We start from the raw sequence: 18,781 nt of genomic DNA, 5'->3' as shown, positions 1-18,781 counted from the left end.
ATACAATATATATGATTTTCTTTTCTTTTTTTTTCCCCTCACTTTAAAATTGTAGCTGTCATTTTTCATGTTGTTGCACTGTTTTCCTGTCGATGTTGTCAACTGTTCTGAGGTAGTGGCTCATGCAACACCCCAACTCACTGGTCTGCCATAACTGGACATTCACTTTGACTTTTGTGCCTACACCATATTGTGAAGAATAACTTGTGCATATAGCTTTTTTTCTCCTTTTGGATAACTTTCTGAAAACGTCACTAGAGATGGATGACCATGAGGCCTGGGGCTAAGCGGCTTTGCAGAAGGAAGACAATGAATGCACTTTGTCTCCAAGGGCACACAAGTGAATGGGTTTTGAATTCTGAATGGGAAGAACGTTGACATACGCCAATGGGAAAGAAGGGAGTTCTAGACAGCGGGGGCAATGTGAGAAGCGCGAAGGGAGTGTGAAAGCCTACAGCAGATGCAGGAAGACTGTATGGCAAGCTCTGGCAGAAGGGAGAAAAACAGATGGAAAGTGACACTCCGGTTGCACAAAAGTCCATAAACTCATTTAAGGAACTGGGGCTTGATTCCAATGGTGGGAAAGAGTTGAACATGAACAGTGGCTCTGACTAGAGAGTGTATGAAGCTTGGCCTCAAGGAGGTGAGGAGGTGGCTGTGAGGGGAAGGGTTAAGGAGACTGAGAAGCAAGGTGATCCTGAGAGTCAATGAATGGGACCTAGTGACTCCATGAGGAGGGGAGCGATGACTCCCAGGTCTCTATCCTACTGGGTTGAAAGACTGACAACGTCATAAGATGTTCACAGATTTCCTCAACCTCCACCGGCAAGTCCCACCTTGAGTCCTCCCAGTACATGTGACACGAGTTAGAAACCATGGCGACACCATGTGGGGCGGTAACATTCCCTCACCATTCACCAACTCCCTGACCTCTCACCACTCAGTGTAACACGGTCCTCGACAATTTCTGTGTCAGAATCCATCAGAGACCTTCTTGTCCCCATTTTTGGTCACCAGTCATCATCCTTTTGCCTTTCCTTAGAAATGTCTTCCTTGGCCAGGGAGTCCATACCTCCTTGCTCTCTTTCCCTTCCTTGAACCATCTTTTCCCTGCCTCCCTCCTTCCCTCCCCAGAATTTCAGCTCTTCAAGTGACACCCTCCACTTTCTTCAAGTCTGTTTAAACCTCACCCCATCTTACAATTTCCGTTGCCACCATCACACGCAGGATGTGCCCACACAGCGAGGTGGTGGTGCTGCTGCAGCCAGCAGCCAGGCTTCCTAATGTCCAGCTCTTACTCTCATGCTCACCACATGATATTCATTTCTAAAAGTAAGACAGGAAACTGCCATTGCAGCTATAATCATTAGGGTCGGCTGCACCTCTTTCAAGAGGCAGCATAGTTCAGTGGTTAAAAATGAACCACTTAGTATTAGAAGTTCTATTTGTAGACTCAAATCTCATTTCTGCCCCCTCCTGAGTGACCTAAGGCAGGTGACCCATATATACCTGGGCTTTTTCATCTGTAAAAATGAGAATAATAGCATCTAACATGGCAGGTAGTTAACGAAGATCAAATAGGCTAATATATCGGAGCACATGGGGCAGTCTGCCACACGGTAAGTCCTCAATAAATGTTGGCTCTTGTTACTCTGGTCCATGCCATTCATTATCTGACCAGCTGATTGGTCCTGACATGAATATTGGCAGAGGGGAAGATTTTATTTTTTAAGAATGTAAACATCATTCCGAAAACATGCGGTTATTAATTCAAATCAACAAGCATTTACTGGACAAGTACTGTGACAGCATATTAACTCCTGTATTAGACAAACTTTTCTTTGGTGTTCAAAACAGCATCTGCAAATCTCAAACACCCGGAAAATGCTTCAGAAAAGTTCAGACATATGCCTGGGACTCCATTCTTAGCTCTCCACCTACAGGAACTTAGATACACAGATGAGGGGAGCAAACCTCTCAAGTGGGGTCACTGTGATGACACAGAGCACCCACCCCGGAAGGGCTGACGACACCCCCATGCCTGCATGAGCAGACCCTGAGGCAAGCCCTCCTCACTCCCAGCTGAATAACAACCGGGCCCAGAGGCAGTGGAGAGGTGCCCATTCGAATGGGCACATTTGTTTCACTGAAAACAGTCCAACAGAGGACTCCACAGCAGTTTCTAAAAAGGGACCCCTGAACAGGGTGGGCCTGAAAAACTCACCATTGGATGCTCGCATCTGCCGCCGGCGTCCCACGCGGTCCAGCCCAATGGGGGTGCTCTGGGAAAAGGTGAAGGGCCGCAAGCGGGCCGAAACCGCCTTGTAGGGCAGCACCTGGTGAGCTGGCACGGGAGGCCTGGCTGCCGGCTACAAAAGGAAAGCAAAACGCTGTGAGGGGATGCCAGGAAGTGGCACCTCCTGCAAAGCTCTTCACACGCACAGCAGTGAGCAGGTCGGCGCCGTCACCTCCAAGCCACTCACACATGTGAAACACTTTCTCCAAATCGTGGCAAGAGCTTCAGGCTGCACTGGGGCTCAGTTGTGATGAATTATTCCAAGATTTTAGAAAACCAGTATCGACTCAAGAGCTCTTACCTCACGGCACACATTTCATCTTATTTGTCAGTAACGTACCAAAGGCTAATACTCTAGTAAGAGCAACGTGTCCAAGAAGAAGAAAAGCAGATTTAGGAAGTGGTGGCTTTCTCACACACATGCAGAGGCAGAAGGGTAAGAAGATGTGCTCCCGGCAGCCGCCTCGAGGGGAAGCACACGGTGCCAAAGACCCAGTCCTGGATGACAGCCTCGACTGGCACACCCATCAGGGACATCCACATGCAGGCACTAGGTATGTGTTTGTGGAATACAAATGTTCCTTACCTAAACTATCATGACAAATAAGCTTTGTTTAAAAGAAGAGTTGGTTTTCCATGAATTTACCCAGGTCTGTTTAGAATCACCTATGTACCCTGTTGATTTTCCCATGTGAACGATCTCTATACAGCGAAGGTCAAGTTGGTTTATGCTTTCCTTAGGTTTTCTTAGTATTTTCCACCCAATTCCCTAAATGAGCTTACAGTACATAAAGTTATCATACCACATTCCTTCTTGATGCTCCAAAGTGAAATGATTTCGAAGTGCTTTCGATTTTCCCCACACTGTGTTTTAAGTTAAAACAGATTACAGTTTGTTTTGGTTCAGAATTATTTCCTAGCATATAGCTCATCTCAATACCACAAAAAGTTCACGGTATTCTTCCATTTAATTTTTTATCTTAAGAATACAATTCAATTGAACTCTATTAAACAAGAGGTATTTGAGCACTTCCTATAAACAAGGCATCAGGCTGGGCTCTACGGGGAGAATGTAAATATAAAATCCAATACTAACATAGATTTTCCCCTTTAAGAGAATATTTTGAGTCACTTAAGATATCAGCTAGCAAGCTCAAAAAGTAAAACTGGGCACTTACTTATATACTATTCTGGGAACCCCTGACTATGGCTGGGTCTCACCATTAGCATACACTCCTCCTGAACAGGGCCTTTATTTAAATGTTTTGTAGACTCAAAGTGTTCTTTGGGTAACTGTAAGTACTTGTTGAATTACTAAGGGGAAAAGATAAAGATTTTTAATCTATTGGTAAAGCAGTTGCAAAGCAGCAACTTGAATGTAAAGAGTTAAAAAATGGTAGGAAAATGATTTCCTTAGCTCCTAAAGAACCGATTTCTTATTTTCTTCTTATCTTTACATTTTAACATTGGAGGACACTTTCTCTTTCAAGAACTTCTTTCAGGAAGCTCACTAAATGTGCACTGCTACTTTTTCCTTATTAAGATCTCAGGTGATTTAGAACAAACAGCAAACTAGTTTCACATACTGTTTGAGATTCCAGGAAAGACAGAAGATTAGTAAAAGGCATCCACACGTCAGACGGTTAGTTTAATTCATGCGTGCTTTCAAAGTCAGGAAGAAAGATTGGGAGTCTGTCGTCCTTGAGGCAGAGAGAAGAAAGAAAAGCAGTGGCCTGTTTAGTTTACAGAGGAGAACAAAGGCCAGGAAGCTGGAGGACTTGGTTTGCTTTGGTAGAAGCACACCAGATCTTACTTGGGCTAGAAGACTCTCTATTTCCTCTGTCTGGCTGTTCCCATAGAAGCTGACCCCGCCTATCACAGAGATGGGGCGTCTTCTCCGGCTTCCTCTGGGGCAGCCCACGGCAGGGTTCTGGTCTGCAGGGACTATGGGGGCCGTGTTTGGCTGGTGGTCCCCCTCCGAGGTGTCCTCTTTCTGGGGGTCTACAGCAATTGAATCTTCAGGAATAGACAGACTTCGGTGGGCCAGCTGGCCATAGTCAGAGAGTGGTCGGGGCCTTGATCTTCTCCCAGAACCCCATTTCCTCCTGGTGATCCTCTGAGACTCTGTCCTTTCTTCATCTCGGGATGAGCCCCGCCTCCAGGATTCCTCTGTCATGACCTTTTCAAATGTGAACAAGTTAGGTGAGCACCAAGATCCAGGAAGGTATTGAAAGAGAACAAGCCATACACTCCCCTCCCAGCCTCTTTGGCCCTGCCTTAAGGCCTTATTGATGTACTTGTTTGTTTTAAAAAGTTATTTGTCTAACAGGAAGACATAACTGCACTGTGCATTAAAATAAGCAAATCATCTTTAATTGGAGGCTGAATTAAAACCATAATCTAAATAGTGATGTATGGTGACCAGTGATGGCCTATGATAAAAGTTATTAAGGAAATCAGTTCCATTGCAAGTTGCTAGAAAGAAGGAACTACAGTGTCGCCCAAAAACACACATAACAACAGCATGGGGAAATGCAGAACTCCAAAAGGAGAAATGAATGTGTAATACCTTACACTGCTGCTCTAAGGTATTTTCTTGCAATAATCTTTAAAAATAGGATGTGCTTTAATAAAAGTAAGTCTGGGCTGTTAGCGCCTGACACTCAAGGACTTGGGTCTTTTGGGTAGAGCACTGAACTAGGATTCCAAGAACTAGATCAGGCTACTAACTAGCTGTGTGACCAGGACAAGGAACAACTGACCTTTCAGGACTAGACAATCCCACAGCTGGCAAGTCTGTGGTCCTAAACTAGGCAACACTTTCAAACTATTCAAATACTGTTTTCAGAGACATGCAGTGTACCAGCAAAAAACCATGAGGTTGGAAATGTACAGCCTTCTGTGTAAATCAGCCTGGGCCACTACCTACCTTTGTAACCTCAGGCCAGTTACTTAAGGTCTGAGGATTCAGTTCTGTAGCTCTTCACTGGGGAATAAATAATGGGTCCTTGTGTGGATGAAATGCTGTAACAATGATAAGTGAGATAGCCCTTATCAGCCACAGTTAATTACTGCTCTTAAAAAGCAGTGTGTAGAATAAGCATGCCCAGATTCAGCCCTGCCTGCCAGATAACCTCTATGTCAGCATACCCCTCAAAGTCTGGGTTCAGAGGAAGGCTGCTGCATAGTTCTACAGGAAACACATGCCTGTGAGCCTGGGCACCTCCAGTTTCTCCCATCTCTGGTTATTATTTAAAAATAAAATGAAAAATAAAAACAGACCAGAACCCAGGGAAGAGAACAGGAAGAGATGTCTCTCGAGGGCAGGGCAGACCTGCAGACAGCCTGCAGAACTGCCCCAGGCAGCCCGACACTGCCCCCAGGACGGGCCCAAAAGATCATGCTGCTCGCCCAACAGTGGCAATCGAGACCTCAAATATGGTTCCTGTAATTTTCAATCCCATGTGCCTCGGAGGTCCCTAAGATCATACACAGTTGACATCTAAGCAACACAGGAGTTAGAAGTGCTGCCCCTGGCACAGTCAAAAATCTGCATGTAACTTTTGGCTTCCTCCAAACTTTACTAACGGTCTACTGTTGGCTGGAAGTCTTACCAATAACAATCAACACATATTTGGTATGTTATACATAGTATAAACTATGTTTTTATAATACTATAAGCTAAAGAAAAAAAAAGATGTTATCAAAAAAATCATAAGGAAAATACATTTCAAAATACATTTCCAGCATTGTACTGTATTTATAAATAATTTTTAAAAATCTGCATGTAAGTGGACCTGCACAGTTCAAACCTATGTTGTTCAAGGATCCACTGCACTATGAAAAATCTGATGAAGAGCAAAGAAAGCAGAAAGGAATTTACAGATGCTCTACTGCACTGCCATCATTTTTCAAATTAGGAAAACCAAACCTCTAGAAAGGAAGGGACTTGCCTACGGCCACACAGTAAGACAGACACTGAACGTGGGTCTTATAATTTCTGTTCCCAAGATACCACAAAATTTCCCCACTGTACCAAGTCACCTCTGCTCAAAAGCAAGTAAGTTCTGGCAATCATCACTTACCTTGCTGTCTGTGGATTCTGACTGCATGGAACTTCATGTTTAAACCATGTGACCACTGAGAGGTCTAGAATACACCACCATAGCATAAAAACTCTTCTGAGCTCAAGGTATTCAAGAATAGACTTTTTTTTTCTTCTGAACTCCCTTATTTGCCTGAAGCCAGAGCTTCCCAAAAGAACTCAATTGTCATAAATCCACTATCTTGAGATAGGATTTTCTTTCTTCCAATGAGGGAAGATTTGACTCTTATCAGTTGAGAAGAGAAGACCTGGCCTCAGCAGACGTTGCCACAAAACTATCAGACCTCCCATCTGCTCTTCCACAGGCCCATTTATCTTTCCTCAATTATTGGGTTTCCCAAGTCTTCTCCACCTCCCCTTCCTCTAGTAAGAAATACAAATGCCCCCAATTCTTATCACTTCCTGGAGTCACTTTTTCCTGTAAACTCCCACTTACTTACAGGAATAAAAACCTGTCTTTTCTCTTCTAATCTGCCTTTTGGCAGTTCAATTCTATACACCCCCATGTACTAAGCCTAAGAGGGTGGAGGAAAAGTCTCTCCTCTCTAACACCACCATGGGAAAACACGAGAAATCAAGAAAACATTAATATTTTTTGATTACATATGAAACACAAGTTATTATTAAACCAAATGGCACAATTTAAGCAGTCAAGAATAGGTCCATTTATATTATCAACCTGTGATAAGAAGGTTCAGAAACAAGGTGTTAGAAAACCAGAAGCAAGACAAAATTACAGGCAGTAGTCTAACTGGTAACAAATCTACGTGCAGCTTTTTGTTGTTGTTGTTCTTTGGGTTGTTGCTTTTTGTTTTTGTTGTTTTTTCGGGTGGTTTTCTGTTTTTTGTGTTTTTTTTGTTTTGTTTTCTTGCACTTAATGCAACATGCAGCATGCCTCACTAAAGTCTTGCTGATGCAGACAGGAAAATAAGGAAATGGGTGTAGGAAGACAGGAGGCTGTCTTAGTTGTTCAGGTAAGAAATCCTTCTGAGACCAAAACATACTCCAGGAAGTGAGGAGGCTACATAAAGGCAGGTATTCTCAAAGCAGGAAATCAGAGGGCAGGAGACGTGCACAGGATGGTTTCTTTAACACGTCATACCTCGAGTGTCAGCTACTATTCCCACCAGGGGGTACACATAAGAACCCACTATAATTCTCCTAGAACTATTTATAGAGTCCCACCAAAGAACAAAAGGAGAAAACAGCCTTTCTTAGTGGTACTGAATGTTCTAGGAATTGCAAAAATTAGTTAACAGAATAATATATACAATTGAAATGTCCACTTTACTCCTAGCAAAAGAGAAAAAAGGAAAGACAGTGGTGATCCTTAGCCAGAAGAGACTTAGATTCCTAGTAAAATAAATGAGAATTGATGCATATTCTAAAACTGAACCTTCCTTTGGCAAAGTTTATGTACTTTGAAATATGACAGAGGTTCATTCCAGGGAACAGAGCTTGACTGTGATTATATCTGAACTACAAACACCTACCACCACCACCACCACCACCACCACCACCACCACTCTCCACAAGTTATAACCTACCCGGGACTCTGATACAGGCAGTGGTGGCCCACAGATACACTGAAGGAACAAGCAGTTGACCATATCCATGCTCTCTGATATTCTTTCTCGCCTTTAAAACAGGACAGTGAGGGTGTACGTGGCCATGCCAGAGCTATGTCTGCTGACGCTTCTCACAATCCTAGTCCAGGGCTCTAAGCTTAATTGGCCAATTCACACCCAAGTCACAAACTTTTGTAAACAAACTTTGCAGTGGAGTGCTGCCCTTTTAACTCTCACTTCTCTGTATAGTTTTAGAGTACTTTTCCTAGTCAGGAATCCTGAATTTTTTTCTTCCTCTACAAGATTTCTTTCTTTGCTTCGCAAAGTAAAAAGCCAAGATAGGTCTAATTACCTCCAGTGAGACACTTCAAAACATTTTTTGAAACAACAGTGAGAGTAAGTTATTAACTGAGGAAAAAAGACTTGACAAAAAGCCAGAATGTCACATATATCCATTCAGAAGCTTAGTCTAAGTAAAGTATAGAGGATCAAATATCAAGAGCTATGGCTTGAATTATGCCCCTCTAAAAGGTATTGTTGAAGCCCTAACCCCTAGGACCTATGAAAATGATCTTATTTGGAAATACAGTCTTTATAGATGTGATCAAGTTAAGATGAAGTCATGCTAGATTAGGGGAGTCCTAATCCAATGGCTGATGTCCTTAGAAAAAGAGGGAAATTTAGACACAAATACAAAAGTAAAGAGTCATATGAGAGGAGAGGCAGAGATCAGAGGGGTACATCTCTAAGCCAAGAAACCCCAAGCACTGCCACAAAACGCTTGTGCTGCTAGAGGCTAGACTTCTGGCCTCTACAACAATGAGAGTAAATCCTCCTGTTTTGAGCTGCCTAGTTGGTGGAAATCTGTTACAGTAGCCCTAGGACACTCATATAGCAAAGTAATTCAGGAGAAAATTCTATAAGCAGGGAAATTAAGGTGCTTTGGGAAGATGAGAAAAAAAATTAACTAAAGCAGAGCTTTTACACTGGATGAGCCAAAGATATTCTCAAGATGCATACTGATACAATAAGCAAGGCTCTCACACTTTCACAGGTTCTCAGCATCCTGAACACCATCAGGAACTCAGGTACAGTCACAGAACTGGAGGTGAGACAAGAACACATCTCAACATCTCATGTTGCAAGGGGTCAGCAATAATGATAATAATCAGAGCTGTGGCTTCTGAATGTCCGTATGTGCCAGAACTACAGCAGGTAGCAGGCACGGGATACCCTACCTAATCCTCACCATCACCGTGGGAAGTAGCTAACTATTCATGACATTTTACCCACTTAGACACTAGGGCAATTACTTGCTCCTGTTAGGAGAGCTGAAAGAAAGAGTCCCGCCTAATAACTCGGTCTGTCTGATTTCAAAATCTCTGTCCCTTCCGCTCTGCAGGCCTGCATCCTTGGCATACACTTTTACAGAAAGAAGATGAAATCTGGTAGGTCCTCCTGCCTTTAGCTGTAGAGCTGCTTGGGTGGGGGTGGGGGAAGGAAATCACAGGAAGAGAGGCTCTGTAGGTACTCTTGCCAGTTGGGGAAAGCTAGCGACTCGACCCCTTCTCCAAATCACTATCTTAAATACATAAAATAGATAAAATTATAATCAGATTATGATCAAAATATTAAAAGAACTGAAACAACAATATATATAAAACACATAAATTGAGAAGACTATCAATAGGTCTAGTGGAACATGCATCTAGTGGAACCTAGACCTATTGCTAATTCTTTTGAAGCACTGATAAATATAAGAGATTTTAAGATACCAGCAAAAACTATTGTAAAATGTAAAAAAGATCTGTGACTTCTATGGGTGACAAAATCACAGGTGTTGATAAAACTGCTCTGGCTTGTTGCCTACATTCATAATCAAAGGAAATGCTACCTTTTACCTACAAGGTAAAATAAAGTCCCACTCATCCATTTCTGTTGACACAATCCTCAGATGAGTGGAAGTTCAAAACTCCCAGTAGACAGCTTCACTTAAGACTAGTCTATGGTACCAGTTCTGTGCTCCAACTCTAGAAAAATGAAATTTTAGGCCTTACACATTATAAAGCTTAAAAAATGCACCTCACTATTTAAAGCTATATGTCTCTAACTAATTTCCCTTTAATGAAAATTAATGTGTCATAATCAAAAAGACCTAAGCCCTTTTTTTAAGTGTTTTTTTTTTTTTTAATCTGAATTGTAAAGTACTTGGGATGGGGTGGATCATAAATACATGTCCTAGAATTTTAAGTGAGAGAGGGAATTCATAAGATCCCAGATCAACTACTACATTTTAAGGAGTTAAAAGTAAGAACAAGAAAATGTTTATATATTTAGAAAGATGAAAGTTTGAGCATTGATGACATTTTTGTCTTTTTTTATTACTTTAACACCAAAAAGATACTCTTAGTTACTTAGAAATCTTAAATTGTCATCAACCTGCATTTATAATCTACCTAAAATCATATTTTCAGGTATGTAAAGAAGGCATTATTACACCCATTTTGGAGATGAGAACCTAGTCATGAGAAGGCAATGGATTTAATTAAAGAGAATATGAGAGAGATCAGGTACTTAATTTCATCTTTGAAAGGGCAGCACCAGACATGATGTCCCCCATTTGTAGATGTACAAAAGAAAAAGGCAATATGGTTTATTGCAAAAAGCCAGAGCAGCAACTTCCACAAATACTAGACCTCAACACGTTGCTCCACAAAGAGCCTCTGCCTGCTTATCTCTTTTACATCTCTCCACTTCCGGTTTATGCTTCCCCTTTGGTGAATTCTCTGGGCTGTTTGTGGGTCCTCACTCATGGGTGTAGGCATATGTATGTACATCTTCCCCGGCTCTTCCTCTCTGCTGCTTCCTCCCCCGTTCCGCATCATATCTCACCTTCCCTCTTGCTCTAGGTGCCACTGCCAGAGCGGAACTTTTCCCTTCCACTGGTCACATATGGAACTGCAAATACATTTGGTTTTGTTTAACTTACTGAATCATGTTTGGTTTCTTATCTTTAATTTTTAGAACAAGTGGGTGGAATCATTTTTCTTTCTCCAAAGCTGCCTTTTCTTTTATACACCTTGATGGTGTGTGTGTGTGTCTGTGTGTGGAAACTTCAGTGGCACAAGGAGAGGCATTCCAGAATTGGACCGCCTACCACCCAACCATTCTAATTCTCCCTCCTCCTAACTTTCCAGGGGTTCACACGCCTTCTCCTACCACACTTAAGCTAGTGACGGAATAAATAGTTAGGTGGGGGTACTTCTAAAATTGTCCAAGCAAGAAGAGAAAGGGAGCCTCTGACTTGGTCTGAACTAAGTAAATGGCCAAACACCCCTCACTTAACTAACAGCCACCTTAGGAAATCATGCATGTTCAACCTTGCTCCATTCTAGTTCAAGGACCACCCTCAGAAGGGACAGACACCATCATAAACTTGTCGCTCCCCCTTATCAGACCCCAGATTTGGACTTAGCCCAGGTCTCTACGAGAAACAGAAGAGAAATGGAAACCCATTTACTGATGGTTTCCTTCCATGGCTAGAGGCAGCAGTACATACTAATGCTGGGTGACAGGTTTACCAACATACTACATCTTAAAGATACAAAGTTTCAACTTCTAAGAACCTTAGGGATTGTTGAAATTCTGATAGCAAATGACTAACCAAAACCTGTTCTGATTATTATCAAATGAGATTATACACACACTGGTAATTTTGATGTAACTCTTAAAAATTAAAGGAAAAGAGAGAAGAAAAGGAACTATTATGATCTGGAAAGCTATGACCTTGTCCTTGGGGTTCAGGGAATAGATAGGCCATTTGCTAAAAAAAATATGACAGAGTATGAAAAATATTTAAAAATGTATTCATGCTTGAGGCTCTTGAAGTCAAAGGGGAGTATAGTGGACTTCAATTGCCCTTGTATGTGTAAAACTGATGATAAAATATACTTAGTGAACCTACCATTTGTTTTATAAGCAAAATAGTTAATTTTTTAAAAATGCAAATATTTGAAGTTCATGGAGAATACAATTTAACTCAACACTCTTAGCCCAGTTCTATAAACATAAAAAGGCACTTAAATAACTATGAACATTTTCAACACTGTTGACTTGTTACACTGTACTGAGAAAGCGGTGCAGCTGAGCTCATCCTCACTTATTTAAAATAAAGAAATGAAGTCTATATGATTGTGATGAACCCTATCCTGGCCCCCCTGACTATGCCCTGTGCTCCCAACCCATCTCCCTTACATTGTGGGAGGAGGGTTACCACTGACCCTGGGCAAACACAGGGCCAGTGATGAGCTTTCCTCCCCTGGCCTTCATAATAATCACTTAGGGGAATTCCATTTTGGGGGTTTATCTAAAACAAACAAACAAACAAAAAAAAAAAAAACCAAAACAAACAAAAAAAACAAACCCAAACCATCCTACCATCTCCAAATCAACAGCAACACAATCGTAGGTTTGGCACACAAGCAGAGAAAATAACAGAATTGTAGGTTGCAATTTATGCCTAGACTCATTAAGAGTAAAGACACGTTTAAAAACCATTATATAAAAATAAATAAATAAATAAATAAATAAGATAAAATAAATAAAAATAAAAACCATTATATGGGCAGCCCGGGTGGCTCAGTGGTTTGGCGCCTGCTTTTAGCCCAGGGTGTGACCCTGGAGACCCAGGATCGAGTCCCACGTCAGGCTCCCTGCGTGGAGCCTGCTTCTCCTTCTGCCTGTGTCTCTGCCTCTCTCTCTTTGTGTCTCTCTCATGAATAAATAAAGAAAATCTTTAAAAAAATAAAAAAAGAAAAACCATATTATAAAATAAATGTATATAACAATTCTATCTCGACATTTTAATATGTATTTTATCTCTGAAACACATGATGATGAGTACCAGAGGTCTACTTAAACTTTCTTCAATTTATAAAAAGCGTTATTTTATAAAAATGAACTTACTTTCTTTTCCAAGTTTATTGAGGATAACTAAATATTCTACAATCATGAACCATGTTTTAGATTTGAATATATCAAAAATCCACTGTCTTTCTGAACCCTTTTGAAGAGCAAAGGTTTTTTTCTTAATGCTGTTTTGACCTTCGTTGTACAAAGAAGGTAGAAGGAATTAATTAGGAGGAGAGGGGAAAGAAGAATGGGCAGCAGAGAAGGAAGTACCAGTTGATTCTCTACTAGAAGAAGACAGAGGTGTCTGCTCGAGGAATCACAAGCATTTCAAGTCATGGATGACAGCACACAAACACTCAAATCAATGGCTCCAAGTGCCTTTAGAATCAAGAAAACTAAGGGTTTCTGGATTAGAATGCAGAATGGCAACTTCATGAATCATCTCTCTTCCCAAACTATTTTTCATATTAGTGAAGGACATCCAATATATCCCACATTCGGTATTCTCGATTTGTTCCCGACCTTCACAAGCCAAAGCCACCCAATCACCATGTTCTGTCAATCATTCAATCTCAGGAGGACTCTGCTCCATTGTTTCTTAAGGAAGTATTCCAACAGTTTCCCAGTTTGTTTCTGTTACCAACCTACTCTATACTACTGAAACACGCATCTAATTCTAGATGGCCATTACCTAGATAGAACAAGCCCAAGGTCATTCAAAATCTTATCCAAGATCTCTCCAGCTCTGTCTTCAGATACAATTATTCTCCAGCCCATATCGAATGATTCACCATTTACCACATATTTACTTTATGTAATTGCAAATGAAGTAAATGTTGCTCTCTCTAGGACTATCTTTTTGCTTTTGTCAATCTATAAAATTTATCCTTCAAAACTCATTTGAAATATTGCTGTAGAAAAACTTCTTAAACTCCCCTGGGCTCTGAGCTCTTTGGTCCTTTCTGTGACTCTATTAAAACCACCACAATGTTTACATAGCATTTATTTGACTCAGCATCACACAAAGGCAGCTACTACTATTCTTTCCAAACTCCCAATACTATGGTAGTGTCCTCATAGTCTATACTGGAGCCTGAGAAATAGGGAATTAAAAATGCTTGACACATGTGGAAAGAGATGAATGGCTAAGTTGGTGGATAGACAAATGAGCAAATCAATGGACCGTTGTAGGTGGCAAGGAAGCTGTTCCCTCCCTATATTTATGGATGATTTTGTAAAAATGAGCTTGATTTAAGTTATTGCTTATTATAACTAAATATTTTAAAATTAATACCCATGTTTTAGATCAGGACACAACCATCCATTCCTGTCTCTTTCATAAGCTACTTGAATATAGCCCACCCTGAAAACAGACTAGCTGCAATTTTCCTTCCCTTATTATTAATAACCCTGTTCTGAAGTTTCAGATATGTGAAGTACATGGTAATGGAATATATTCCAACAAGTAAGTGTCCACTGCTGGCAACAGAATGTAAACAGAAAGATTTAGAACCTCTAAAAAAATCTCTTTTCTATATTTCAGTTTAAGTTTGAAGCATTACTGTATTGGCAGGAGAAAGGGGTAAGATGAAGAAGCAATGAACAAAGAGAGCATAGTGATGGGAAGCTGGAAAAAAGAACCCAGAAGAGTCAGAGAAAGTAGTGACTTCATGAGGATTTTCTTTCTTCCAGCAGCAATCACTGACAACAGACTGTGTCACTCTCCTTGAAACTTACAAGGGTCCGGCAAATGAACCTATCAAGAAAACACTGACCCTAAATTAAAGCTGCTGTTCACCAAGAATGCTTCCATCAAGAGTGGCTCAGCCTGGGGCCCCTAGATAGTGCAGTCAGTTGAGGGTCCAACTCTTGGTTTTGGCTCAGGTTGTGATCCCAGCAATCCTAAGATCGTGAGATCAGAGATGGAGCCCGGCGTTGGGCTCCCTGCTAAGCACGGAGTCTGCTTTCCTTCTCTCTTCCCTCCTCCTCCACCTGCACACACACTCTCTCTAAAATAAATAAATTCTAAAAAAAAAAAGGTAGCCCAATCTGTCTGTATAAGACTGTCACGTAAGGCAAGACCTACAGACAGCACCAGTGGTGTTCCTTTCTTTATTTCTGAGGGGTATGAGAACATGCACTCAAGCAAAATATCTTGAAAATGTTTAATTCAAAGCCTGGCAGTGAAAGAATTGAGATGAATAATTTACATCACAAAAGGAGTAAAAACATAAAGCGAAGTGTACAACAGAAGCTTGCTGTAATAGGTAAAAATTCATACCATACATGAGAGAATGAGGCTGTAATGACTGACCTTCGTCACAAACCATATTTAAGGCTCCATGCCTACCTCTCCACCTGTGGGTGCTGATCTAGAAGAAATGCCACACTAGGGACCTGGAGTCACACCAGTCCTACTGTCCAAGGGGCTTTCTTCACTCTTGTGTCATCAAGGAAACTACCAAAAGAAGTTGCCAGAAAAGGGACTGATGCCCCTTTGTTGAGCTGCTGAGCCCATCCCAAGTAGCCAAAAAACCACATAAAAGAATCAAGAGGAAGGAATCTGATTTGGGAAAGACCAGCAGTGTCAGGAAGTGGCCCATGCTCAGTGGAAAGAACATGAGTCTTGGAGTCAAAAGAGAAAATAGAAAGGAAATTTATCAAAGGACTATGATGCCAGCATTTGCCATTAATTAGAACACCCTCTGCAGCAGATATTTACACTTCCATTTTAAAGATAAGAAAGGCTATGACAAAAAGAAAGAGGAAAGAAAGAAAGAAAGAAAGAAAGAAAGAAAGAAAGAAAGAAAGAAAGAAAGAAAGAAAGAAAGAAAGAAAGAAAAAGAGAGAGAGAAAGAGAGAGAGAAAAAGATTATGAGATTCCACCAAAGATCAGGAAACCAGCAAATGGCTAGAACTGAAGTCTACGTGTCAGCTGTCATGCAGGTGGTGTTTCTGGGCCTTCTTCTCTATTCTAAGACCAGCTCTGGGCCCAGTTGCCACTCAGCAGCTGGAGGAGGGTCCTGCAACCTTTCTAAGCCTCAGTTTACCCACCTTTTAAAGCAAATACAACAATGCTGGCCTACTTCACAGGGTGGCTGCCAGAATCAAATGCAACAATATTATGTGAAGGACTTTTATTAGCTGCAAAAGTGTCATACAAATTTGAGAGGTTACTACTGGTACTTGTATTTTTATTTTTATTTTTTTCTGATGCATTTATTTTTAAGAGACAATTACATCTTCAGAGTTCCAAATGAGTTGGTAAAATTCCAGTTTCTGGGAGTGGGTGGAGCAACTGATGTACTGACAATCCTCAACATGGTTTTTTTTAGATTAAAAAAAAAATTAAGTAATCTCTATAACCAATGTGGGGCTTGAACTCATAACCCCAGAAATAAGAGTCATATGCTCCACTGACTGAGCCAGCCAGGCAACTCTTCTCAACAGATTTTGGGCCAAATTCTTCATTCTACTATTTCTGCTTGAAAAGGTTTCATTTCACTATTTTGCCAAAAGGAATTTTTGTTTGTATTCTGTAAAAATTCATATCCAATTGATACAGAGTTCGAAGAGAAAAATAGGATTACAGGTTACCTTTAACTTTTTCAGGAATAACTGTCTTTCCCTAAATCAAGAGTTAACGGGTAGATCTGGAAGAGAAATGCGCAAACCTAAAAAACAGGATACTTAACATCTACAAGAGCCTAGGAACTTAATTCCTAGAAGGAATTAAGCAGAAATCAAGAGCCTGTCACTTAACCCACTGAGTCACCCAGGCACCTGTCCCCCTTTTTTTTAAGTGGGAAAATCCTACTTGATATTTCACTACAGAAAAACTGTTCTAGAAATGAGCCACTTTATAAAGTTCAAGGATTACATAATTATATGTATACTACACTATTCTTTAGATTTTACATTTTTACAAAATAATTTTAGAAGTGGCTTTTTAAATTTATAAAGTTCAGTAGCCTGTCAGATATTAAACATCCAATCAGAAATATTTTTGAAACATTCCATGGAAATTTCTTTTAAAAAGACAGAAAATGTTGACTTGATTGTTAAAATAAAAGCTACTAGGAGCACCTGGGTGACTCAGTCAGTTAGGCATCCAACTGTTGATTTTGGCTCAGGTCATGATCTCAGGGTCATGAGATTGAGCTCCATATCCGGCTCTGCGCTTGGCACAGAGTCTGCTTGAGATTCTCTCTCCCTCCTCCTCTGCTGCTCCCCCAGTTCATAGTATGTATGTATGTATGTATGTATGAATAATTAATTAATTAATTAATTAAAATCTTGGTGGTTTTTTTTTTCACATTTAGGCTCATGACCTGCATTTTACAACTTAATAATATTTCTTTTTTTTTAAAGATTTTATCTATCTATCTATCTATCTATCTATCATCTATCTACGAGACTGCACTCACAGGAGTGGGGCAGGGGCACAGAGGGAGAAGCATACTCTCCGCTGAACAGAGAACCCAATGCAGCCTCAATTCCAGGACCTTGAGATCATGACCTGAACCAAAGGCAGATGTTTAACTGATTGAGCCACCCAGGGGCCCCTGACTTAATATTTTTGCCAGAGATCTTTTTCTCTTCAGTTCTTCCCCTGCAAAAAGAAAAATAAACAAAAAACACCTTAGGAGAAACTAAACATAAACTAGCACAAGGACAACTAATAGAAAGCATGGAAAGCATATTAATTCTCTTTACAACACCCTAAGTGGGGTGATGGTGAACAAATATCCACCCTAGGGTTGCTAATACTTTTGGAATATACTGATATAACAAATGTCCTTGTAACAAAATGTTAACTTCATTACAAAAATATTTTTTTTAAAAATTTTATTTATTTATTCACGAGAGACACAGAGAGGCAGAGACACAGGCAGAGGGAGAAGCAGGCTCCATACAGGGAGCCCGACGTGGGACTCGATCCCGGGTCTCCAGGATCATGCCCTGGGCTGAAGGCGGCGCTAAACCACTGAGCCACCTGGGCTGCCATTACAAAAATATTTTTAAAAGCACATATAATATATTTTCAAATTATCTTTCCAACTGTAATTGCAATTTCTATGATTCAGGTTCTAGGGCTTCTCTGTCAGAGAAAATTGAGAATCCAATGAGGTATGGAAATTTATATTCTCTGTAATGTAGAAACTGTGGACTGTTCAACAAATGAAGGTAAAATAACTGGATGAAATTATTTACCTCACATTACTCAAAATTTAACTAAAAATTGAGCATAAGCCATTTATAAATGAGCAAAGTAAAAAAAGAGAGGCAGAGGCAAACCAAAAAGAGACTCTTAACTATAGAGAACTCATGGTTAACAAAGAGGAGGTGTATGGAGGAAATAGGTGATAGGGATTAAGAGTACACTTATCATGGTAAGCACTGAGTAATGCATAGAATTGCTGAAACACTGTATTATACACATGAAGCTAATAGAACACCGTAGGTTAACTATACTAGAATTAAAATAATATGAAGACAGCCTAGAGACTGTGGGAAAACATTTGCAAATCTTATATCTGGTTAAGGATTTGTATCTAGAATGTATAAAGAAATCTTATGGCTCAACAAAACCAAAAATGCAGTAAAAGTATGAGCAGAAGATCTAAATAGACACTTCACTAAATAAGGTAAGGGAATGGCTAATGGCTAAGATTAGGGAAATGCTAATGAAAATCAAAGTGAGACACCATGACATACCCACTTGGAAGGGCTAGAATCCCGAATACTGGTGATACCAAGTCCCAGCAAGGGTGCAGAGAAACTGGAACCCTAATCACTGCTGGTGGGAATCTACAGTGGACAACTGTTTTAGAAAGCAGTGTAGCAGTTCCTCAGATGGTTAAACATAGAATCATATATGACCCAGCAACTCACCTTCTA

The 18,781-nt window shown here is 40.5% G+C and overlaps 1 protein-coding gene across 4 annotated transcripts in view; it reads right to left on the bottom strand.

The window, feature by feature from the left end:
• Nucleotides 1-18,781, bottom strand: part of SPATA13 (spermatogenesis associated 13) — a 143,503-nt gene that overhangs the window by 53,440 nt on the left and 71,282 nt on the right. For 2 of the 4 annotated variants that reach the window (XR_013362919.1, XM_077868378.1), the window contains exons 3-4: nucleotides 4,110-4,475; nucleotides 2,225-2,369 (exon numbers count right to left, since the gene is read on the bottom strand). Coding sequence is in view for 3 of the 4 variants with exons in the window: in XM_077868378.1 (XP_077724504.1) it covers nucleotides 2,225-2,369; nucleotides 4,110-4,475 (511 nt within the window). In the remaining variant the exon portion in view is untranslated. Of the gene's footprint in view, nucleotides 1-2,224; nucleotides 2,370-4,109; nucleotides 4,476-7,948; nucleotides 8,083-18,781 lie in introns of those variants that run through there. The other 2 variants (XM_077868381.1, XM_077868380.1) reach the window with 2 other exon arrangements.

Source organism: Canis aureus, chromosome 24 (assembly GCF_053574225.1).
Source record: "Canis aureus isolate CA01 chromosome 24, VMU_Caureus_v.1.0, whole genome shotgun sequence".
NCBI classification, from domain to species: Eukaryota; Metazoa; Chordata; class Mammalia; order Carnivora; family Canidae; genus Canis; species Canis aureus.
Note: the sequence above shows the minus strand (reverse complement) of the source record. Positions and strands in the feature narration are given on the sequence as shown.